At 41.1% G+C, this 22,402-nt stretch overlaps 2 protein-coding genes across 2 annotated transcripts; one reads left to right on the top strand and one right to left on the bottom strand.

Annotated features, from left to right (window-relative positions):
• Nucleotides 1–756: 756 nt before the first annotated feature.
• Nucleotides 757–3,435, bottom strand: LOC109474193 (transmembrane protein 101-like). Its single transcript, XM_019774448.1, is given in 3 exon segments — nt 757–1,888; nt 1,891–2,333; nt 3,238–3,435. Coding segments are annotated over 3 exon segments (777 nt in total). The 5' UTR covers nt 3,381–3,435; the 3' UTR covers nt 757–1,697.
• Nucleotides 3,436–3,659: 224 nt separating this feature from the next.
• Nucleotides 3,660–22,058, top strand: LOC109474156 (tetratricopeptide repeat protein 21B-like). Its single transcript, XM_019774389.1, has 36 exons — nt 3,660–3,982; nt 4,319–4,448; nt 5,150–5,260; nt 5,637–5,701; nt 6,005–6,106; nt 6,228–6,316; nt 6,757–6,948; nt 7,187–7,271; nt 7,557–7,655; nt 8,007–8,199; nt 8,722–8,819; nt 8,953–9,060; nt 9,618–9,710; nt 10,404–10,533; nt 10,983–11,068; nt 11,393–11,464; nt 12,131–12,251; nt 12,936–13,039; nt 13,366–13,520; nt 13,841–13,924; nt 14,168–14,240; nt 14,609–14,719; nt 15,033–15,171; nt 15,437–15,563; nt 15,944–16,009; nt 16,540–16,642; nt 17,026–17,136; nt 17,659–17,740; nt 18,051–18,201; nt 18,791–18,952; nt 19,195–19,246; nt 19,416–19,541; nt 20,074–20,187; nt 20,570–20,680; nt 20,919–21,039; nt 21,378–22,058. Exons 1-36 carry the CDS (start codon nt 3,956–3,958, stop codon nt 21,521–21,523), a joined length of 3,939 nt encoding a protein of 1,312 aa, XP_019629948.1. The 5' UTR covers nt 3,660–3,955; the 3' UTR covers nt 21,524–22,058.
• The last annotated feature ends 344 nt before the right edge of the window (nt 22,059–22,402 follow it).

Raw genomic sequence — 22,402 nt, 5'->3', positions numbered from 1 at the left:
CGCGTTGGAGGAGCAATGTCCTCGGGACCGGCGACAGAGTCGCCCGCGTGAAGTCCCGTAACGTTAGTGTCCCCCGCTCCGGTGGCTGTTGCACTTTGCTTGCAGTCTTAAACCAGGGAAATCAGGCTTAGTAATGTTTGCTACAAAACCAATTCCTTTGACGGAATAGGGCTTTTCTGGTAGCCTATATGTCCAACTGGCCCCTGAAACCAACCCCGTGAGAATTCCCGGGCGTACGGAATAGCCTGGGCGGGAGGGCAGCACTCCCAGCCCCGTAAACATACCCGGGAGCTCCCGGTGGTCTGGTCACCAGGCAAAGCTGAAAACTTTTAAATTCTCGGGTAATATAAAGGAAGAAAACTGAGTAAATGAAGACTGAGATGTTTGGTACAAGTCCTTGACATGTGTGATTCAGTGAAGATAACGTTATATGAGAGATACAATGTGTATTCAACTTCTACCTCCATGATTGGAGATTGTATTCTTATTAAATCAATAAATGTGTATTATGAATAGTATCTAACAACTGCTTATGTGATCTTTCTATGCATCACCATTTTGGACAGTCAGACAACATAGAAAGTTCAAATTCTACATCTAACATGTTACAACAACCCTGTAAAGCTGCAAAACCACTAGTATTGGATACAGTATTTACGTTTTTATTGCAAGAAATTATATTTCTTTTCTACCACAGAGTGACCACCTTATTGCATCACAATCCTGTAATATCAGTTACAACAGCAACAACATGCATAATTTGTTACCCTGTTTATTCTAACAGCATTACATCACAAGCTACAGAGTACGTGGATTGTCCACTTTAAGACATTGTTAGTAAAACACACATACACTTGCAAGTTGCAAGGCCAGCAGTCTAAAATACTTCAGGCCTCTTCATCCAAAAAGCTAATAGCATTATAGCAGTTTTGACTAAACTGTTACTAGACTTTTCATGTAAGTAAAGTATTAATGATTGCACATGAAAGGTTATGACATTGATAACTATGTGTTCCTTGGTTGTGACTATACTTAAGAAACATTCTGTCTATTCTACTGTATACACAGTATGCCATAAGGTACATGTATAGCATTAAAGGTAATATTTCGAGGTAGAAAAAAGTACACCTAGACTAGAAATCCACTTATGGCCAAAAAGACAGTTACTCAAGCAACTGGTTATGATTTTGGAAACATCAGACGTTTCAGCTAGTATCCACTAGCTTTCGTCAGTGACTGAGAGACCAGAGGGGAAATCCACTTTGCTCTTAGAACTTACAACTAATCCAACTAAAACTTCCGGCTATCTAAAGCACAGGCTTCATTTAAATAGCATTTCTACTTGCAACAATAACAGCTGTTGATGTCGTTGAAGAGGTTCATTTGTCACGTATAGATACAGTTACTAGTGAATTCTTTCATCAACAGGGGATGGGGCCCGGAAGACCGATGCAAGTCTCGGGCCTAGTCTCGCGCTTTCGCAAGATTAGTCTACTCCGTGAACAAGATGGACTGATAGCCATCGAAAATTTGGAGGTTAGTATCCTTATCCTTCCAAAGTTGTCACTGATGAAAGAATTCACTAGTAGCTGTTGATGTGATTTTGTTACCTTCCCATTTTGGGTACAACCCCCACTAAGTAGTAGTAAGAACACATGTTCCATGCTGCACCATTACACAATTATAACATGTAGTCACTACCCATCTATGGCCATCATGGACAACCCTGCAAAGATACACAAGTTGTCTGTCAGCAGTCGTACTTGTACCCAAAACTCCACATGTCTACCCCGTGTCCAGTAGTTGATGTCAGTGTCCAAAAAAGCGGCCGTAACGAACAGAACAACCATCATGACTCGGGACAAAAGCTTGGGCTCGTAACCGGAAGAAACGCCAGTCCTAACGCCACGTGGAGAAACGTAAAGATGGACAGCATCGGCTGACCACCGAATATATGCTCGAGGAACGCTTGCTTGTCCTCCCTACTGTAGAAGAGCGTGTACGCTTGGCACACAAGGTGTAGGCCCGTGAACATTAGGGAGATTTGCTGGGTCGATCGGTCGCGTGGCTTCCGTCGGTAAAGCTCTCCAATGCCGCTTCCGATGGTAAGGTAGCTTCCGATGACGGCGAGACTTTTGGAGGAGATGCGGATGGACAGCCATTCCGAGTAGGGCGCGTGTCGGCTGGTGAGAGAGAGGGTTACGCTGACGGCTAGCTGTACGGCAACCGCGATGGCGAACCAGCGACGCTTGATGTTGAAAGACGTGAAAGACGCCAGCAGGACGTAGGCTCCCAGGTCAGCGTACACCCACGGAATCTCCAGGTCAGGGTATCTGGAAGTGAAAAGAAAACAAACTTCATTCAGGAGGCTTTATTTACTTAGTATTATCTATTTCCTTGATACCTTGATACTGTCTTCGGGATGAGAGGTAATCCTGTGGTGATCCCGATCTCGACTTCACTCAGTGTTATACTTTATGCTCTCCCAGTATTTGTCTAAGATCGTCTTGAACTCATTTACTGATTCTGAGTTAATTACGGCCTGTGGTAGACTGTTCCAATCCCTAACGACCCGGACGCTGAATGTCTGTCATCTAACTCTTCCTTTGGCCAAAGGGACCTCCAGTTTGCAACTGTGCCCTCTTGTTGGTCCTTCTGTTTGCTTTGTGAAGAAGGATTTGAGTCTGAATCCCCTCCAGCCCTGTTGCTAGTTTGAATACATGTATCATGTCTCCTCTGCGCCTCCTATACTGTAGGGAGGGAAGACCTAGGGTCTTTCTAATTTATGTAAGTATTAATCCATAATTAGGGAGTACCGGAGTTAAGATCATGATAATGATCTACTGTTCAGAAACCATTGCATTGCCATTTTTCATAGTGGTGTAACAGTGGATGCAGCAAATAAAACTTGACATACACCTACATTATATATATATATAGCGTTACACCCAGTACATGGACCAGCTATACCTGCACAGCTCCAATTTGTGAATTTTACCTGCCCTATTAGGGCATGGACCAGTGCAGGTTAGGTGCAGGCAGACATCAGAAATACCTGCACAGCTCCAATTGTACCTGCACAAACCTGCACATGTAGGTGGTATATATATATTTCGAACCCTCACTTTAACATTTTTTAACAGATGCACTGCAAGGGATGGGCGGGGCTGCACAGCTGCAGCTGGCTCAAGGTAGTTTGCATAAAATGGACACAGAATTTGCCCGACAAAAACTTACTTCTTGGTCTTTGAGCGCTCCGCAAAGTTCATGATCAGCACCAGCGCATGCCAGAAGGGATATCTGGTCACCACGAAGCCAGCCACCCGTAAACAGGTCGCAAGGAGCTGTTTTCTGTCCATTTTCACGCCAGATGCGGCCATGTTTCCGCATGCACGGTGGGTCAGAGGTCAGGTTTGGTTGATAAGTTATCGAGAATGTTCTATTAGAATAGAGGGGTGAAATTCATTTTCACAATCTAGACAAAAAGAGACGATTTTGTAAAACAATAGGTACAAATTTGACAGTGTAAGTTAATCTACTTATCATTTTAAAATGACTTTTAGCATATTCAATGTTCTAAATTGAAAAAATAAGTTTTTATTTTACCTCACACCCCTAAAATGATTGTACCAATAACCAAGGAGAAACACGCATGCGCTGTAGGTGAGATTCCGAAATACGAAATTTTCTAAGGTTTGAGTTTCGCCTTTCGGAGTTCCTAGCGGATAATAGAAAGTTCATATAGTTTGGTAATTCAGAAGATATGGTGATACTAGAATTTTCCAACTGGTAAACAGTTGTTTTTTCCGGCAAGGTCTCTGAAACACACATAGCGTCGACGCGTCGTTACCTTGGCGACCAAACGGTGAAGCTTACAGCGCCCCCCTCCCCTTCTCAAACTTCTGAGTGATTCAAGATCACTGCAGCAGATTTTATTTTCTACCGGTGAAGAAAAATGGCGGACGAAGACGCGACTACGTTGGTAAGTTGTAAAACGCTATCTATTTCATGTATGAGAACGTTTCAATTTGATGTTGTCACTGTTTAATTTCGCGGAATAATGAATTACTAGTAGGTTGATCTTACTTTGAGCTGTATTTCTTTTTATTGTAATAGGTTATCTACATTAAAGGATGGCAGTGAAAATATGTATATGTAATGTATAGAACTACATGTATTATTAGAAGTTTCCTTGGTCGAACTGGAAGTGTATGTTTTTTTTTTTTGTTGTTTTTTTTGTATGGAGGGTAAGATTAGTAAGAGTTCAACTGTTTAAGACTGGTGTTTTGGCTTTACAAATTATGTACGCTTTACCCAGGCAACGCTGAACTACTACTGCCGTGAGAGGCTGTACAGAACCATGCAGAAGACGGCCATGGAGGGGCTGAAGAAATACGGCAACGATCCTGTCCTCATCTTCTTTAAGGCTTATGGCATCCTCTTAGAAGGTAACATTGTTAGAGAAGCTTTCAATATTTTTCTTGGAGGTGTTGAAAAGTCCTCTAATATTAATCATTGAAGGCCTTGTCATCATTTTGGCTGGATTTAAAAAATGATCTGGGATCTGGGAAATAACAAATAAGGAAAGACTATTAAGTATTATGGTATTTCTAGGGGGCCTTGGACCAAGATGGCTGCTTTTCTGGACCTTCCAGCTCTGAGGGTTGAATCCATCTGAATCCTCAGTGGGAAAAGATCTGGAAAGCCTAAATCTTTGAAAACTGCAAACTGTAGACAGGGCTTAAAGTCATTTTGAGTTCATTTATTGTTTTTTTTTCTTTTGTTATTAGCCAGATATTTTGTACAATTCCCACAAGGTGCATGCTGCCCTCCCACCCCCAGAGAGATGAAAGAAGTGTTACATGTATGATGTATACAGGTTTTTTTTTCTAAACAGGGGAATAAGGGCGCTGCTCCCTCATGCTACCGGCCAGCTCCCTCATATTAATTTTCAAATTGAACCCCATGTGGCTACTTACAGACCATTTTAGTCTTTTTCAAAATGATCTTTTTCCAGTAAAGATGTAAAAAACAATACATATGTACAACACTGGTAAAAAAATCCCCCCTCATACTAATTTTTTCTAGAAAAACCCCTGGTATAAATATAAAGTCCTATGAAAGCTTACCTTGTATGCTCGTAATTCAGATCGCCTGCAGGAAGCCATGCGTGAACTTGAAGCCATCAAAGACAAGCGTGACGTGAACTTGTGCTCCACACTGGCTCTGATGTACGCTCACAAGAAGTGCAAGACTGTTGGTAGGTTACTGTAAATACCTTGAGATTGAATGAGGTTATGTTAATGAGAGAGTTAGAAAAAAGGTAGGAACATAGATGCAAGAGATCTCACAAAAGACAAATACATGTGTGAAATTATGCTGTTTGAGGTATAAAAATGTATTATAATAATTATAGTTTTTATACATTGTATATGGTGATCCTCCGCTTCCCCAGCATAGAGGATTGAAGAAATTTGGGAAGGGGATAACATAACATAGGCCAAACCTGGCTGAACTGGAAAAAATGGATTTTAAAACCGTCAGTTGTTAAAAACACAGCATGTAAAAGGCATTCATTTGGTGTATGTCCTGGATGTTATGTGAGCAAAATGATAATTCATGATCATTATTTTCAGATCGTGAGGCAGTAGCAGAGCTGGATGCGAAGCTCAAAGATGAGAGAAAGCAAGCTGGAGAAAAGGTAGGATGTGCCGGTGCTAGACTTACATATATAATAGTGCTTTTTTTTAATTATAATATTTTGATTTGCTTGTGTTTTTCTCTTGTTATTAATTTCTTTAACAAATATGCTCAGTGCAAGACCAAAAGGTCACTTCTAGGTACTGAACTACATGTAAGTTTGAATTGCTGGAACAGCATCTAACTGACTAAATAGGAGAAGCAAAATGGGATACGTCAAATGAAGACCAGGCTTAGAAGCTCTGTGAATGTGAATTTGATGTTACATGTACAGACTAGACATAACTGTTTCTCGTACCCTCAGGCCCTGTACTTTGCTGGGTTGTTCCTGTGGCACACAGGCAGACACGACAAGGCCAGAGAGTACATTGACAGGATGCTCAAGATATCCAATGGGGCCAAAGATGTAAGGAATATTCTAACTACTTTCCTCAGTGTCCACACTTCTGATTTGCCAATGAAAGAATTTTCCATGAATGTACTTTTTCTATATGTGGTCTCATTGTGACATACTGCACCACACCTAGGGCCTGATCCTGCGAGGCTGGATAGACCTAACCTGTGGCAGGGACCAGTATGTCAAGAAGGCTGCCAAGTACTTTGATGAGGGCATGTCGTAAGTACAAACAAGCAAAACGCCACTACATGTCGGTTGTGAGACAATGTAGACTAGATATGCAAGATATCAAACTAGGCTTCTAAAGTGAACTTGTGAAGCGTCACAGGGTTCTCTCTAGGAAGAAACACCCCTATGCTGGTTGAAAGACAAAGACAGTGTAGGGGGCTAAATCAGAGTATAGGTGGTCCAAATCACAGTATAGGGAGCTCTTCATTGTCCTGTAATGCCCACAATCATGATAATGATCAATTCCGTACTCATTTTCATCTGAGTGAAGTGAGGAAAGTCATATTAGTAAGTGTCTTTCCCAAGGGCACAACATTGGTGATATGGCAGGATTCGAACCTGGTACCTCTTAGTTCTGAGTCGAATACTCTGCTGTTACACCCCACTCAAACAGCCTGGTGAGAACACTGACACCTGTGACCACCTTTCAGGAGTTCTCAGGATGCATTTGCCCTGCTGGGTAAGGCTGAGTACTACGGCATGCGGCATAACTACAGCGGCGCGCTGGAGATTGTGAACCAGGCCATCGTGGCCTTCCCCAACTTCCTGCCTGCACTGGTGGAGAAAATGAGACTTCAGCTGGCCTTACAGGACTGGGAACAGACCATAGAAACTGCACAGAGGTAAGGAGGCCCACATGCCCTTTTCCATAGAGCGTAATCAGCCTTTTTAATTCTACGCAGAGCATAGACGGACCGCTCTACATGTAATTCAACGTAGCGTGTAATTTGCAGATACAATGCCATTTCTTAGCACATTTTTGTCATCATTTCATTTGAAATAACCAAAAAAACAAGCTACGTAAACTATGTGTGATTGGTTGGATGACTTGCTCACACTCATATTTTTTTGGCAACACAGAATACAGGCTAAGGACTCCCACTGTCTGGAGGCCCACCGTATGCTGGTGTTACACATGCTGTGTAGGGAGGGCAGCTACAGTGAGGTAGGAATGGAGATTTTCAGGACTAGTTCATTCTGATGGGGATGGGGTCAGATTCAAAGACTTAAAATGGGAAGAAGAAATGAAAAATGAAAAGAACTACACGTGGTAGAATGTACATGTCTTCATAAAGATAACATTAAAAGGAAGAAAACAATTCTGCAGACCCCCTCCACTTTGCTTGGACTAGTCCTATGTAGTCCTATATTGTTTTCACCATTATAGAAATGTGATTGTGAAGTTTTCATGTTCAAAGTTACATGTTTTCCTCTTTGTTTCCCCGTGCAGGCCAGTAACAAGTTAGGAGAGCTGATCCAGTACTTGGATAGGTTCGAACCCCAGAACCCATACCTGTACATGGACATGTCTCAGGCCTTCTGTAGACTGGTAAGGGACCAGGAGACATGGGTTCAAATCCCAATCCTTATCCTTCTAACATTCCTTCAGTTGTATTGTGACAAATACAATATAGTGTCTACCCAGGCAGCAAGGCAGCAGTAGCTGGTATTGGGCACCATACCGAGCATTGAACAAAATAACAAAACATTGAACCACATTGAACAAAATATACAGACATAAACATAATCAATGAGAAACATTGATAACTGATCAGTCATAATGATTAAGTGTAACATAATTTGGCAATGGTATGAGTTTGTGGAACTCTTGTTACATACTTTATTCTTCCTGTCTTGTATTATAAGTGTTAAAGGTTTCTATATTCTCCTTCACATGTAGGCTGGACGTAACATCCAGGTTCTGCAGCAGACGTTCACGATGGTGGACCGCGCCCTGGGGATGGCACAGAACAGCGCAGAGATCGCCACAGAGCTGGGGTACGAGTTCCTGCTGCAGGGGAAGATCAGGGAGGCCGTCAAGTGCTACAGGAACGCCATGAAACTGGACGAGACCAGCGTGGCAGCTCTTACTGGTACAGTTACTGAATTGCAATGTTCTTTAGTCACAACCACTTGTTTTACAAGAGCTGATATTTCGATGTCAATAGATCTTCATCAGGGCAATAATGACTGGTTCACTGAAGCTGCTAATACCAGTCATACCGAGGTTAATTGCCCTGATGAAGATGTAAATAAAAAACTTTGATAGAGGAACAATTGTCATGACGCCACAGCCAGTAGACAAAGCAAATTCGTTAAGGTTGGCGTGTTGATTTAGCCTGGGTACCATCCGGATTTTTGCTACGCAACGCTCGAGTGATTTTTTTGAGCGTTGCGTAGCGAAAATCCGGATGGTACCCAGGCTAGCGTTGATTTGCCTACCAATAAATATGCTTGTGTCTTTCAATGTATATAGTGTAAACAAAAACAGATATTGCTGATATTCAATCATTCAACAACCTGATGAAATTGTGTATAGTGGTACACATGTACCATTACTGTTTTTTGAAAAGTTAGTCCAAAGTATAAATTATACTTTTGTATTTGAACTTCAGGCATCATTAAGTGCCAGTTGCTAGATGGTCAGTTGGAAGATGCAGAGCAGCAGCTGGAGTTCCTGAATGAGATCCAACAGTCTATTGGCAAGTCTGGGGTAAGTTCAAATACCGGTTAGTTTTGGCATCGGGCAGTTCATTTCACTTAATTCACTCAGAGTTTGCGGAGGATGTCATCCATGAAATTTACTTGCTGTGGCCTTAACAGTTTTTCTTCCTTGCCCCCTGTAGGAGCTGTCGTACCTGAGTTCCGTCCTGGCCCGTAAGAGGCACCAGCCTCCAGAGAAGGTTCTGGCTCTACTGAATGAGTCCGTTGAGGCCCATTTCTCAACGCTTAAGGTTCGTGAACAGCAAATCCTGCCTCAAACTTTTAAATCTGATCTTGTATTTCCTGAAATAATGTGTGCTTCATTTCCTTTTGATTTCCAGCTGATCCATGTACTTGCTACTGTATGTTTTAAAAAGCTATGTCATTCATTCATTCATTCATTCATTCATTCATTCATTCATTCATTCATTCATTCATTCATTCATTCATTCATTCATTCATTCATTCATTCATTCATTCATTCATTCATTCATTCATTCATTCATTCATTCATTCATTCATTCATTCATTCATTCATTCATTCATTCATTCATTCATCAGCCCCATTGAAATATCCAGCGAATTGATTTCTTCATCATAACCAAGTCTGTTTAACCAATATTGTTTTTCACCGACAAGCCGATTGTGATTTTGTGTTTTGTGTTTATTACCCGACCAGTGCAGTTTTTTTATTGCAATCTTGAAAACCTATCTGCAATTTGCAGAAAAAGAGGGGTATTTCGAACACTGGTTACTCTAGCTATTTAACGAAGAGCTGATTGTAGTTTTGTGTTCTGTGTTTGTGCAGGGTCTGCCACTTGGACCTGAGTACTTCACCAGGCTGAATCCAGACTTTCTTCTGGAGGTCATCAATGACTTCATGCTGTTTGCACCCACACAGGTAGGGGGAGCTGTTAGTTTGTCTGTTTTACAGTTTATCTATTTATCTGTTTAGATCAGCATGAAAGTTCATCTGAGTTGGTAAATTACATTATGAAAAACTTAAACTTTTCTCCAACTCGAAATTTGACTCACCAGAAATTTTCGACTGAATCACTCAGTCTTCCTCAGCTATCCGACAACCTTTGACCCTTTGCTGACGTCACACGTGGGAAAAATCACGTGTCCACAGCATTTGGGTCAGATAGCTGAGGAAGACTGAGTGATTCAGTCAAAAATTTCTGGTGAGTCAAATTTCGAGTTGGAGAAAAGTTTAAGTTTTTCATTATCTGTTTAGAATTAAAACTTAAGATCCAACACAATAAAAACTTGAGATCCAACTTGAGATCTCTCACCTAGATCTTTATTGTGTTGGATCTTTAGTTTTAACTTTAAACATGTAACTACCAACACAGATGAACTTTCATGATAGTATTTGCTGATAGTATTTACCACAGAAGATTTTATTTATGAAGATTTGCCACATTTGTGGAAGGATTGGCATAACGGGTGACTGTCACCTCTTCAAGATGTCAACCATGCTAAACTCGCTAAACCTTGTATTTGAGGTACAATACATACATGTTGTACCATGCATTACATGATTATATTGTTTGTTCTAAAACTTACTATATTTTGTGTGTTGCAACTGTAGCCTAGCTCTCCAGGCCAGCCTGTGGGTCCTGTACTGAAGAGGTGCCAGGGTATGCTGGACCCTCTCACCAAGGCTGTGCCAGGCCTGCTAGAGGGGCTATATCTGCTCTCCAAGTGTAAATTCCTCTCAGGTGGGTCATTTTTGTCCAGCCTTTTCTTGCAGCTTCCATCACAATGCATTTTTATGTTTACCGAAGGAAAACATGTTGTGTTTGCTCAATTTCTTCCTCTTCTTCTTCTCCAAACAGTGACCTATGACCTGAACAATGACATGATCTGTTGACGCCTGTCACCATGGTGACTGGTGTTGGGTTACATAATGTTGCAATTTCATGGTCTGCTCTGCTCCTGTCACCATATACTAGTAGTACAATGTGTTTGTGAGTGAGAATTAACAGAGCAGACCATATACAGTATGTGAAGGTTAACATTATGCATTTGCTTTGCAAATGTTACCTTTCTAGTTAACCATTGATCAAAGTAGAAAGTGACTTTTGTAACTAAAGGCCTGTAATGTAAACCAGGACAGCCTTGTCCAGTGATGTGTTTCAAACATGTTTGCTCATGTATCCACCTTTAGGAGAAGTGGACTCTGCCTTCAACACCCTCCACCATGTTTTAGAGCAGGAACCGACATATTCAGATGCACATCTGCTCATGGCTGAGGTAACATATATATATATATATCACATTCTGCACAGTACATCATACTAGACTTGGAATTCTTACTCTCAGAATAAAAGGGCTCAAAAATCAGGGACCATCAAATTAATGGTTGTATGAGTGTATTCTAGTATCTCTTGCAGTCTTAAAATGTTTGTGTTGATTACATTTATTTCTGTCGACCGTCAAAAGCAAGTAACAAACAAAAGAGCACTGATATATTGTCCAATGTTGCAAGCTGCAAGGCTTTTATTTTGTTCCATGCAACTGTGTTACCGGTATTACTCTATCCGTTCTAAGACTGTTTCTCCACGTACTGTTTTTCAGATCCACCTTCACCAGGGGAATTTTAAACTGTCCTCCCAGTCTCTGGAGATGGCTCTCAGCTACAACTTTGAGGTCAGTGAAACACACACTGTACATAATTGTAGAGTTTAAACTTTGTTCCAACACAGGAAACAAACTCACCAGTGTCAGCGAATGGGTCACACATCTGATGAAAGTTGATGAGAGTTTTCATGTGTTGGAACAAAGCATAAACTCTGGATTCTACCAACACATATGAGCTGTACATGACTTACAAAATTTATATTTGCACTTAGTGACTTGACACAAAATCTCCCAAGGACATGCTATATGTTGTGAATGTGTTAAACTTTGTTCGTGTAATAATTGTAACCATCTTTCCTCTTCTCTTTTGACTATAGATATTCTTATGATTACTATATTAATTTGATGATGATGTGTCTTCGATATTGTATAATGCACTGTTATGTTTTGCTATTTGGATATTCGTAACTTGTTGTTAGGTCCTGTATATTGTATTGACTTGTCCTGTGTTGTGTTGTATGTACCAGTGGCAGCTGCCACCAGCCTTTAGGCTGCCTGGCTCCCACTTGTAATGCATTGTGGCATCACCAATAAATGAAATGAAATGAAACAATTGTAGCCTAACCCACTGATTGTTAGCCCCTCACAATTCAGCCCTCAGTTGCAAGGAGAGAGTAGCAAGCCCACCCACTGACAATAAGACAAATTGTTTTTGATATTCTTGACCATGTCTAGATTCGAGAGTCCCCTAAGTACCATCTGATCAAGGCTCGAGCCTCCAAGAAAATGGGTCAACATGAGGAGGCCGTGAAGACTCTACAGATGGCCATGAACCTCCCGGGGCTGAAGAGAAGTGGTAAGGAAACATCTAGTCTTTATTAGTATTTACTACTATTAGTAGCCCGGAGTAAGAGACTTAGCAACTCGTTCCTTCATTGCGCTGTTCGCCTTTATAACAAGACAATCCAACAGTAGTGTTATATATATATATATATATATATATATATATATATATATATATATATTGTACCTAGCTAAATTCTTCGTTATAACTGCATCTTATGCATAGATTTTAATTGTGTAATTGTCTCATATATGTCTTGATATTGTGTTCGTCTATGTTGTTTCATGAGCACAATAAAGAGTGTCACATATCATTGTTTTTAATGTTTTATATACTATGTAATAAGGACGTAATTCGGGTATTCGCCCGCGAGAGCCTTACTGAAGAAAATTTGATTTGATTCTATCCGTGTGTGTAGTCCCAGTAGTTAGCAGCCCTACCACTGAACCAAGAGGTTGGGTGTTCAAATCCTAGCTGCAAAGGCAGTACTGACATTAGACCAACATACAATACCCAAAGGTTGGACGACTGTGTGCCTCAAGTTTTGGACTAACAAGCCACATGAGGTCACTCACCGTTGAATGAGGACACTGATAGTCATCTTTACCTGTGACAGACTGTCAACTGTAGAAAACAAAGTGACATAATTTTTTATTGGGAAGGAAAGTTGCTGATGTTTGTTGTTTACTTCTGTAGGCAGTGCGTCCAGCAAGAAGAGTAAGGCTGGGAAGATCAGCACCACGGATAAGGTGTCTGTGTACCTGGAGCTGGCCGAGGCACACAGGATGCTGGGACAGCAGGTTAGGAACCTCCTAAACTCCAGTTCTTACTCCAACTTCAGGAGTGCACTTATGTATGTGTATACGTCTTGTAGTCCTTCAACACTAAGGAGGTACAAGATCAAAAGTACATTTAACATTTAGTCTTTGTGAGTGACTGAAGTGATTTGTTTTCTCTTGTTTTTGTGTGTTTTTATCCAGTGAAAGAAAGTCTAGTATATGAAATTAAAAAGGCTTGAACTTTCACACATAGAACATAATTAGAGTATAAAATAACATCAAGTAGTTTGAAAAATAAAACCTTATTTTAACATCATTTCTAAGTTTCTCTTACCTTGTTTTTGAAGCATGAAGCTGCGAAGGTGATGCAGGACGCCATTAACGAGTTCCAGGGCACGCCCGAGGAGATCCGTATCACCATCGCTAACGCCGACCTGTCACTCAACCGCGGGGACATCGAGATGTCGCTCAGCATGCTCCGAAACATCACACCAGAACAGCCGTAAGTCCAGACTTCCCATTTTTTCTTTAAGTTGTTTCTGTATCTGTATAGCCGCTAGAACTGCCCTTCAGTGTAACACACCATGTCTGTATGTGTATAGCTGGTATAACCGTCATTCGGCATAACACACCAGCTTCTGTATCTGTATAGCCGGTATAACCGTCCTTCGGTGTCACACCAGCTTCTGTATCTGTATTGAAACTGGATTTTAAAGAATAGCAAATGAGTCCATTTTCGTCTTTTTTGGGACAGTAGGTTTTTGAGAAGTTTTCTATGACTGAGGTAAAAATTGTGTTCGTTGTACAATATTCCTACTACAGGTATTACGTCCAGGCTAAGGAAAAGATGGCTGACATCTACCTGAATCACCGCAAGGATAAGAGACTATTTGCCAGCTGCTACAGGTTATTTCTCTCTATTTCTTTCTTTTCTAAAACTAAGTCTAAATCTTGAGCTGAATGATACAACTCATGTCATTCCAACAGTCAAGTTTTGATATAGCCAGAAAAATTCTGCTTACACAAAATGTAGTTGTATCATTTTTCGTTTAGTGATGATCTTCATTGATATCATACTGATTCTAAACGTTAGAGTACAAAGTAACCCAGACCACTTTCTGAGAATTTAGAATGTTGAATATTTTCCAGGGAGCTCCACGAGAAACAGCCCAGCTCCCATACTGCACTGCTGCTGGGTGACGCCTACATGAGTATTCAGGAGGTGAGCATGCTTTCATTTCTTACTTAACTGTCGGAAGAGCCTAGAATTTCTGTGAGACCGAATGGGCAGTAGGTTGTTTATCGTCTTTTACCTCCCCAACCAGGTGCCCATTTTTACACCTGGGTGCATTGAGTGTGGAAAAGTGAAAGTGAAACTGATCTCGAACCAGTTTAGCTCATTGAAGAGCTAATCTCCCACTGGTCGTGACAGAGAAGACAGACGCTATTGTACAGTATTTACAGGTTCATTGTACCGGGGAAATTCCCCTAGCTCTTTTCGACAAGCACAATGAACAGTGGACCACGGTTTAACGTCCCATCCAAAGGACTGCCGCTGGAAGCCCGCTAATCATGTTTGTTTGTTTGCAGCCCGAGAAGGCAATAGAAGTGTACGAGTCTGCGTTGAAGAGAAACCCCCGGGATGCCACCTTGGCCAGTAAGATTGGGCAAGCTCTGGTGAAGACACACAACTATGGCAAGGTATCTGGTCACTAGTAGTTAGTTAGTTAAAGCTGCATTATGTAACATTAGGACTATACAAAAAGTAAATTTTCTGGTAATTACCACAACATAAAAACACTGCAAATGTTGTACACTTTTTACTTTCTCCATGAAGGTTAATTTGTGTGTGTGTGTGTGTGTGTGTGTGTGTGTGTAAACATGTTAACTAGAGAAGGCTTATTAAATATTCTTAGTTAAATTTTCTTGATATTTGGTAAGTGGATAGGTATTGATGAGGCCACAAAAAGATTAGATTTTGGACCCCCTGGCAGCATGTTTTACATTGTTACAGGCGATCAACTACTATGAGGCTGCGCTGAAGTCTGGCGGGCAGAACTTCCTGCGGTACGACCTTGCCGAGCTGCTGCTGCGACTGCGGCAGTACGACAAGGCCGAGAAGGTGCTCAGGGTCGCGCTCGAGAAGGAAACTGGTAAGGGCAAAGTTCAAAGGTCACGACTGCATGAAAGCTACCAAGATATGCTTCTTATTTCAAGGGGTTCCTACTTGGTTGAAGATTGGCAAATAGTTAGAAAACTAGTTTGAAAATGGAACATGGTGCTGATTGGCTGCCCAGGTAATTTTTCCTTGATGCTGATTGGCTGTCCAGGTAGTCTTTCCTTGGTGCTGATTGGCTTTCCCCCTAATCTTTCCTTGGTGCTGATTGGCTATCCAAAATGTGTTGTTGTTTTCTGTAGCCTCAGACCTGCAGGCCTTGATGGACGAGACTCGCTGCCAGGTTCTCCTCTCCAAGGTGCACCACAAAGCAGGGAAGATTGAGGAGGCCTTAGGAGCCCTGAACAAGGCTAGGGACACCCAGGCTAGGTAAGGCTGGTTTGGGTTGGGCAACTGGACTTGTTGGTTGGATTTTGGTCCAGTAGCTACACTCACTCACTATCCGGTCTAGTGTCTGTTGTTCTCTGACTTCCAAGGTTTAGACGTGCTTGCACAGAAATACTGCGGCTTAATGGCAGCCTGCCACTTGCCTCTACCCTGTGAGTTGACGTTATGTAGGTTCATGTGGTGGAAATCCTCCCTTAGTTGATTATAACAATATAAAAGAGGAAAGCATAAAAAGACCTGGACTACATGTAGCTTCATAAGGCCACTTGTACAATGTATATTGTGATACTAGTAGTGGTAGTAATTTGTATGGGTGGGGTATAAGAAATAATATAATGTTGTTGATGTTGTTTGTACCTCAGGGTGCTGAAGAGAGTCCATGTGGAGCAGCCTGATGCTGTACCTGCACAGAAACAGCTGGCAACCAGGTCAGGAGAGGCTGCTCATTTGTTTGTTTGTTTGTTAAGCATAACACACCTGTTTTGTACAATACATGTAAGTACAAGCTGGGTACATAAGACCATAGTTTGTTAAGCTCCTGTCACACCTTCAGAACCCTCCCCCAACCATCAACCAAGCAAGATTGGCGGAAGATTGGGAGCGGTCTGACCAGATTTAGGCCATGCCTACCTTACTATACAAAGTTTTACAAATAGAATCAAATTTTAGTTAAATTTGAGTCAAACAGTAGCTGACCTGGCTGAACACCACAGCCAATCTTTCTCCCAACCTACATGTATACTACTACTAGTTGGGGGAGTTTTTCCAGAGTTTGGCTATGTGTGACAAGGGCTTTAGCTTTGATACTTTTCAGCAATAGTAAATACTGTACATGTATTTTTGTCTGACTGGGACTGGAAGAGTTCTACCTGCTCTAGCCTCCATATGCAGGAGGTACATGTATTATAATCCCTGAGTTGTTGACAATGGAAGTGTTTGATTCCTGTCATACCTACAGCATCTGTAGCCAGATGGCCCAGCATGCTAAGGAGCAGAGGGACTACGACAAGGCCATCAAGTTCTACAAGGAGGCTCTGGTATACAGTGATAATGACGGCAAGGTACGGACATAAGCTAAATCCAGATTATCTTATATTTCAACCATTCTGTATTCGTGAGAAGCTCAAATCAACCTGCAGGCTGCTTTTCATTGAGTTCACAAGGGAAAAGGTAAGGGTCAGACAAAATATATCAAAAAGATTATATATGTCTTTGTCATTTACAGCCCTAATAATCTGTATACAAATGTATATATTTTTATACGAGCATGGTACAAAGAACATTTCTGTTCATGATCTGAAGATTTCTGTTATTGCAACAGTCTCTTAAAGGTAGCCACAGTTGGGGCCAAGTGTGTGTCTTTCCATTTGTCAAAATGCTTATAAGCCAAATGGCAGTGAAAACCTAATCTACATCCTGACATCCCAACTGTCGTGTGTTCCAGGCTATGTTGGAGTTGGCTCGGCTGTACCTGGCCCAGGATGACCTGGACGCCTGTCAGCACCAGTGTGCCATTCTACTCAAGACTGACAAGGAGAACGATGCTGCCACCATGGTAAACTCAACCCTCACTTTCACTCCTCACATTTTGTAGTGTATTATCACAACACATCTTACAGCAGGAATAGAACTTTCCCACCATTTTAGAATTCTGCATAGAATCAGAATACAGCGTGGTTCAATTCTGTTGTATGTGGCTTTAGGTTTATTTGTGTAATGCACTTTTAATTGTGACCCCCAGATTTGGTTGACTGGATTTTGCTGACTTAATTGGTGTTTTTTATTATTATTATAAATTATATAATCAAAAGCTCCTGTCTCATATGTAGTATGTGAAGTGTTGAGAAAGGAAGTATTTTTCTCTTTATCTTATTTTAATTTTCACCACAAAACAAGGCTCATAGAAACCACCCACATGTTTTGGGTTACAATACTGGACTGTGAGGACAGATGTTTGCTTACTAAAACTGTAAAGTTGTACCCATTTGGGAAACATTCACCAGGAAGCTTGTTCCATAGTGATGTAGTTCTAGGAAAGATTCCTTATAAACAAGGTTTGGATGCATTGCCGTTCCAGATGATGGCAGACCTGATGTTCCGTAAGAATGAGTATGACCAGGCCACGTTCCACTACCAGCAGCTGTTAGAGAGGTCTCCAGGTAAGGCATACAATTGTACTCTTCTATTATCATGAAAGTTCATCTGTGTTGGTAGTAATCATAGTAAAACGTTAAACTTTATTCCAACACACAACTTACAGTGATTGGTCATTAATTATCCTGATATAGGCGACAGTGGTCGCTGAAAATTTGATCCCTGTAAATTGTGTGTTGGAATAAAGTTTAACGTTTTACTGTGAGTACTCTTCTATTGTCATTGTTACAGTATTAATTAAAGGGACTTTATGTAACATTTTTGCATTACTTAGTGACTTCTTGATGAGTTAAGACCAGTGTTTTTCCCCTGTAGAGCACTATGAAGCCTTGTCCAGGCTGATTGACCTTCTCAGAAGGGCGGGACGGCTAGACGACGTGCCCAAACTCCTGACCCAGGCAGAGAATGCATCGTCCCGTGCACCCATGGACCCCGGCTTTAACTACTGCAAGGGGCTACAGGAGTGGTCAGTGTTGAAAACATTTGTCATTAAGGTAGCCACAGGGCACTGCTGGTGAATTTTGGGGAGGTATCAAAAATAGTACTTAGACTTAAGTATGGATATTGATTTTTTTTTTCTCCAAGTACCTGATTGCAAGACGATAATTTATGCAAATTTTTATGACGTCATGATGACGTAATCAATAGTTAAAGGCCACGCCCATTTCTAAAATATGTCTAACATGTAGGTTGTCCTATGATTTTGATGTCTGGGATTTTCAAGCAGGCTGAGGCAGAACTAACCACTGACAAAAATCATAGACAGCCTTTTCTCTGATAAGGCTGCTGAATTACTATCAATGCCCTTACTTCGTGATTATACAATGATTTTGCAACATACATGTACATGTACAGTATGTGACTGGGCTCTTGACTTGAAATTGACTTTTTACTCCTTTTCTTTTGAACAAATAGACTACTTTCCAGTACTTCTTCCTTCAAACAATTCACTATGTTATTATGAATTGTTGACACATTTCTTATTGTTATACTGGTGTGTTCTTATTGTATACATATCTACAGCATCTTGACATGCAGTTTATTTCCACATCCAGGTACACAGGAAACCCCAACAACGCCCTCAAGCTGTTCAACATCGGTCGTAAGGACCGTGAATGGAGTCAGAAGGCTGTGGTCAACATGATTGAGATCTGTCTGAACCCTGACAATGAGACCATCGGAGGGGAGACCTTTGAAAGTGTGACTGATGACAATAGGTACTGCTCTGTCAAAGTTTTAAGACACCGTCTTCTGGAACTTATTCATTCATTTACTTCATTAAGTACCAAAAAGTTAGAGGAAAATCCTAACCAACCAAGGCCAAACCAAGCCTATGTACTAGTGTATATTACAGTAGATGTATGTACATGTATATTAGGTGTGTTTGAAAGCATGTGAACTGTGCTTAGCCCAGTGGGGCATGAATATACTATTTAAAAGTCTTCATTTATTCATGCAGCTCTGCAGAAAGTGACCAAATTGCAGTGAAGACAGCAGAAAAGCTGATCAAGGTACCACATCACATATGATATGTCTAATAATGATGATTAAACTGTTATTCAACTCAAAGAAATTGATTCACTGGAATTTTTGACCGAATCTCTCAGAATTCTGCATTTTAAAGAATGAAAAAGGCAATGCGAGAAAAATTTAATAAGAAGTCTTGAATGTCTTTAACAGGAGCTGAAGGCAGATCCCAACTCCTACAAGCAGAGAATCCTGGAGAACTACGTCCTGATGGCCACAAAGTCTAAGTCTAACGTGGAGAAGGCTCTGTCTGCATTCATGGAGATTGTAACTGTCGAGGTACAAAAACTGTAGTAGTCACTTCACTCAGGCCTGTAGCTGTGAGCTGTAGGGCCCTGTACTGTTGAAGCCAGCTAATGTCAATTGTTGAATGTGTAGAGAAATACATGTATGTGCAAATGATGACAATGTCATGTTATGAGCATGAGAAACAACAGGTTATCATGATTTAATAGCTGAAAGGCTGTTGGTGGTATTGAGAACCTAAGAAGTACCGGTAACCAAAAAGATAAAGGAACCCAAAAGCACAGGTTCAGTTTCATAAGTAGGGAGGAAATTGTGGCCGAGCTTGTACTCTGGACCCCCGAGCATGGGAGGAGGAAGACTGGCTTCAACTTTAATAGACTGCCTCAGGAGAGACACCGGCCTGGAGGTGGACTACTTAAGCCAAGCGATGGAAGATACAGACTGTTGGTCTGCCATTTTGACTCAAGGCCAGGGACACCAGGACTCTGCATAAGTCAAGTAAGTCAAATTCATAAGTTCTTGAGTTTTGTTGAACTCTGACGGTTTGAAATGTTCCCTTCCCCAGAGGGACCATGTGGGAGCTCTGCTGGGCATGGCTACAGCCTACATGATCCTGAAACAGACACCGCGAGCCCGGAACCAGCTCAAACGCATCGCCAAGATGAACTGGACATTCGAGGTGAGAGAACACAAACACAACTTGGCTACTCAGAGATGGCAGTTATAGATTGTCCATTTGGAAATATTTGTCTGTGGAGACTCAGAATAAGAATACATCCCAAGCACACTTGAAGATGCTATTTAGAGAGTTTTGCCCTAGCTCCAGTTTGAAGCTGTGAAAGCTACATCTGTACTTATGTGCAGGAAAGGTCAGAAGGTTGTTTCCAGTACTATGTTGTTTGTATGTATGTGGTTGCGTACGATGTATGTGTACATGTGTATGATTGTGGTCGAGCACAATATCTCAAGAAACTTGGATTGTCATGAAACTAGGTAGATGAGTAGTCTTGATGAGCAGGCTCTTTTTAGTTTCTCTAGCAGCTTGATCCTTTCCCCCCCAGGATGCTGAGGATTTTGAGAAGAGCTGGCTGCTGCTGGCGGATGTGTACATCCAGTCTGGGAAGTACGACATGGCCAGCGAACTACTCAAGAAGTGCCTGCAGCACAACAAGGTACATGACTCAGGTTACATGTAGTCTGGTATCTAAATATAAATTGCAGCTGAGATGTGCTATGTGAACCAGTCAGAATTTCCCTGAGGAAGGTGACAGACGGTCAACGAAATGTTGGCTGAATAAAAGACTTGTTAGTGTCTCTTTATTCAGTGTCCTACCACCCTGATGAAACTACTGTACATGTATTTACGGTTGATGGACTTTTGTTCATTTGCTATGTTAACTTGTATTTTAGTCTTGCTGCAAAGCCTATGAGTACATGGGGTTCATCATGGAGAAGGAACAGGCCTACAGAGATGCAGCCAACAACTATGAACTGGCCTGGAAGTACAGCAACCAGTCCAACCCTACCATAGGTAACATGGTCTTTTCTGTTATTCTCCCTGTATTTATAAGATGTTCAAGAACTTGTGTGCCTGAAACCAACCTAGCTATCCAACCACCTGGTGCAGTTACCCATCTTCAGTCATCCACATGTATTCAAACAATCCTGTCCAATTTCTAGTGGCTTTTGAAACCATTTCAGCACCAAGGACATCACCACACCAACATACATATGCCAAGTACATGTTCATACATTGTACACTGTTGATGCCTCTTAAAACAATATGGCATCCAATTCTATGCATTTTTGTGCTTCTTTAATTCAGTCCTTCTCATGTGTAAAACTTTTCCCTTTTTTATGTGTGTCTAGGCTACAAGCTTGGCTTCAATTACATGAAAGCAAAGCGTTACGTGGATGCAGTGGATATCTGCCACAAGGTCCTAGCTGTCCACCCAAACTACCCCAAGATACGCAAGGACATTCTGGAGAAGGCTCGCAGTATGATGAGAGCTTAAACTGTCCAAGTGAAAAAAACAGATCATAGATTCAATAGAGCTACTGTATTATCATTTGGTCATGTACATGTAACTGGGTGAAATATGATCAGTATATATTTCGTTTGGTGTTTATAGATTTTTATTCGTATAGCTGGAGACTTTGGGTGGCAAGATTGTAGATTTTGTGATGAAAAGAGACCTAATGTGCATGTAAATTTAAAAGATAAACTGTCTTCGAGATGAAATTGTTCTGTCATTATTGTGATTTGTATATAAGCATCTAATGTTGTGATGGACAGTCTGCTTTTTTCTATGTATAACTTCTCATTGTAAGCAACAAAGCACAAGGTATCTAGTTGCTCTAAAATTTAACTCTCTTTTATGTAGATGTTATGTTAAGAGAACCTTATATCACTGCATTTACATGTATGTGCACGATGGCGATTCTTTTGAGTACATCATACAAAACTTACTGCTTGCTGTAACAGTTGTAGATATCAAATGTAAATAGCACAGTCTATTGAAGAAAAAGAGTGATTAATACTTTAAATATGCATTCCTCTTGTGTCCGTTTTTATGTGTGCATGGTTGTGTTAGGCCTCAATGACTTTTTCGTGGCACTTCTATTTTCGCAGTTTTCGCGGTCGCTTTTATACTGCAAAATTATTACCGTGAACAACAAATTTGCTGCACCTGCCGCCACTGCGAAGGTATAGTTCCACAAACAATTCGGAATCCATTTTTCTCTGGCTGCGATCTTTTACTACCGCATAAAGCAATTTACAGTAGTAGTGAAAAATGCAACTGTTACAACACTGCTTACAAAACGACACTTTGTGTATTGAACTCTGTAACACATTTCTAAACATTATACAATGTATATTAGCATCTTACGTT

Source organism: Branchiostoma belcheri, unplaced genomic scaffold, assembly GCF_001625305.1.
Source record: "Branchiostoma belcheri isolate BF01 breed outbred unplaced genomic scaffold, Haploidv18h27 scaffold30, whole genome shotgun sequence".
In the NCBI taxonomy this organism is placed as follows: domain Eukaryota; kingdom Metazoa; phylum Chordata; class Leptocardii; order Amphioxiformes; family Branchiostomatidae; genus Branchiostoma; species Branchiostoma belcheri.
The sequence above is the reverse complement of the archived record's forward strand: the minus strand, read 5'-3'. Positions and strand labels throughout refer to the sequence as shown.

Bases quoted from the DNA above. Each gene is read 5' to 3' on its own strand.
- LOC109474156 (XM_019774389.1), top strand. From the start codon at position 3,956: ATGGCGGACGAAGACGCGACTACGTTG. The intron at 14,241-14,608 runs GTGAGCATGCTT...GTTTGTTTGCAG, and splicing joins CCTACATGAGTATTCAGGAG to CCCGAGAAGGCAATAGAAGT. The intron at 15,172-15,436 runs GTAAGGGCAAAG...TGTTTTCTGTAG, and splicing joins CGCGCTCGAGAAGGAAACTG to CCTCAGACCTGCAGGCCTTG.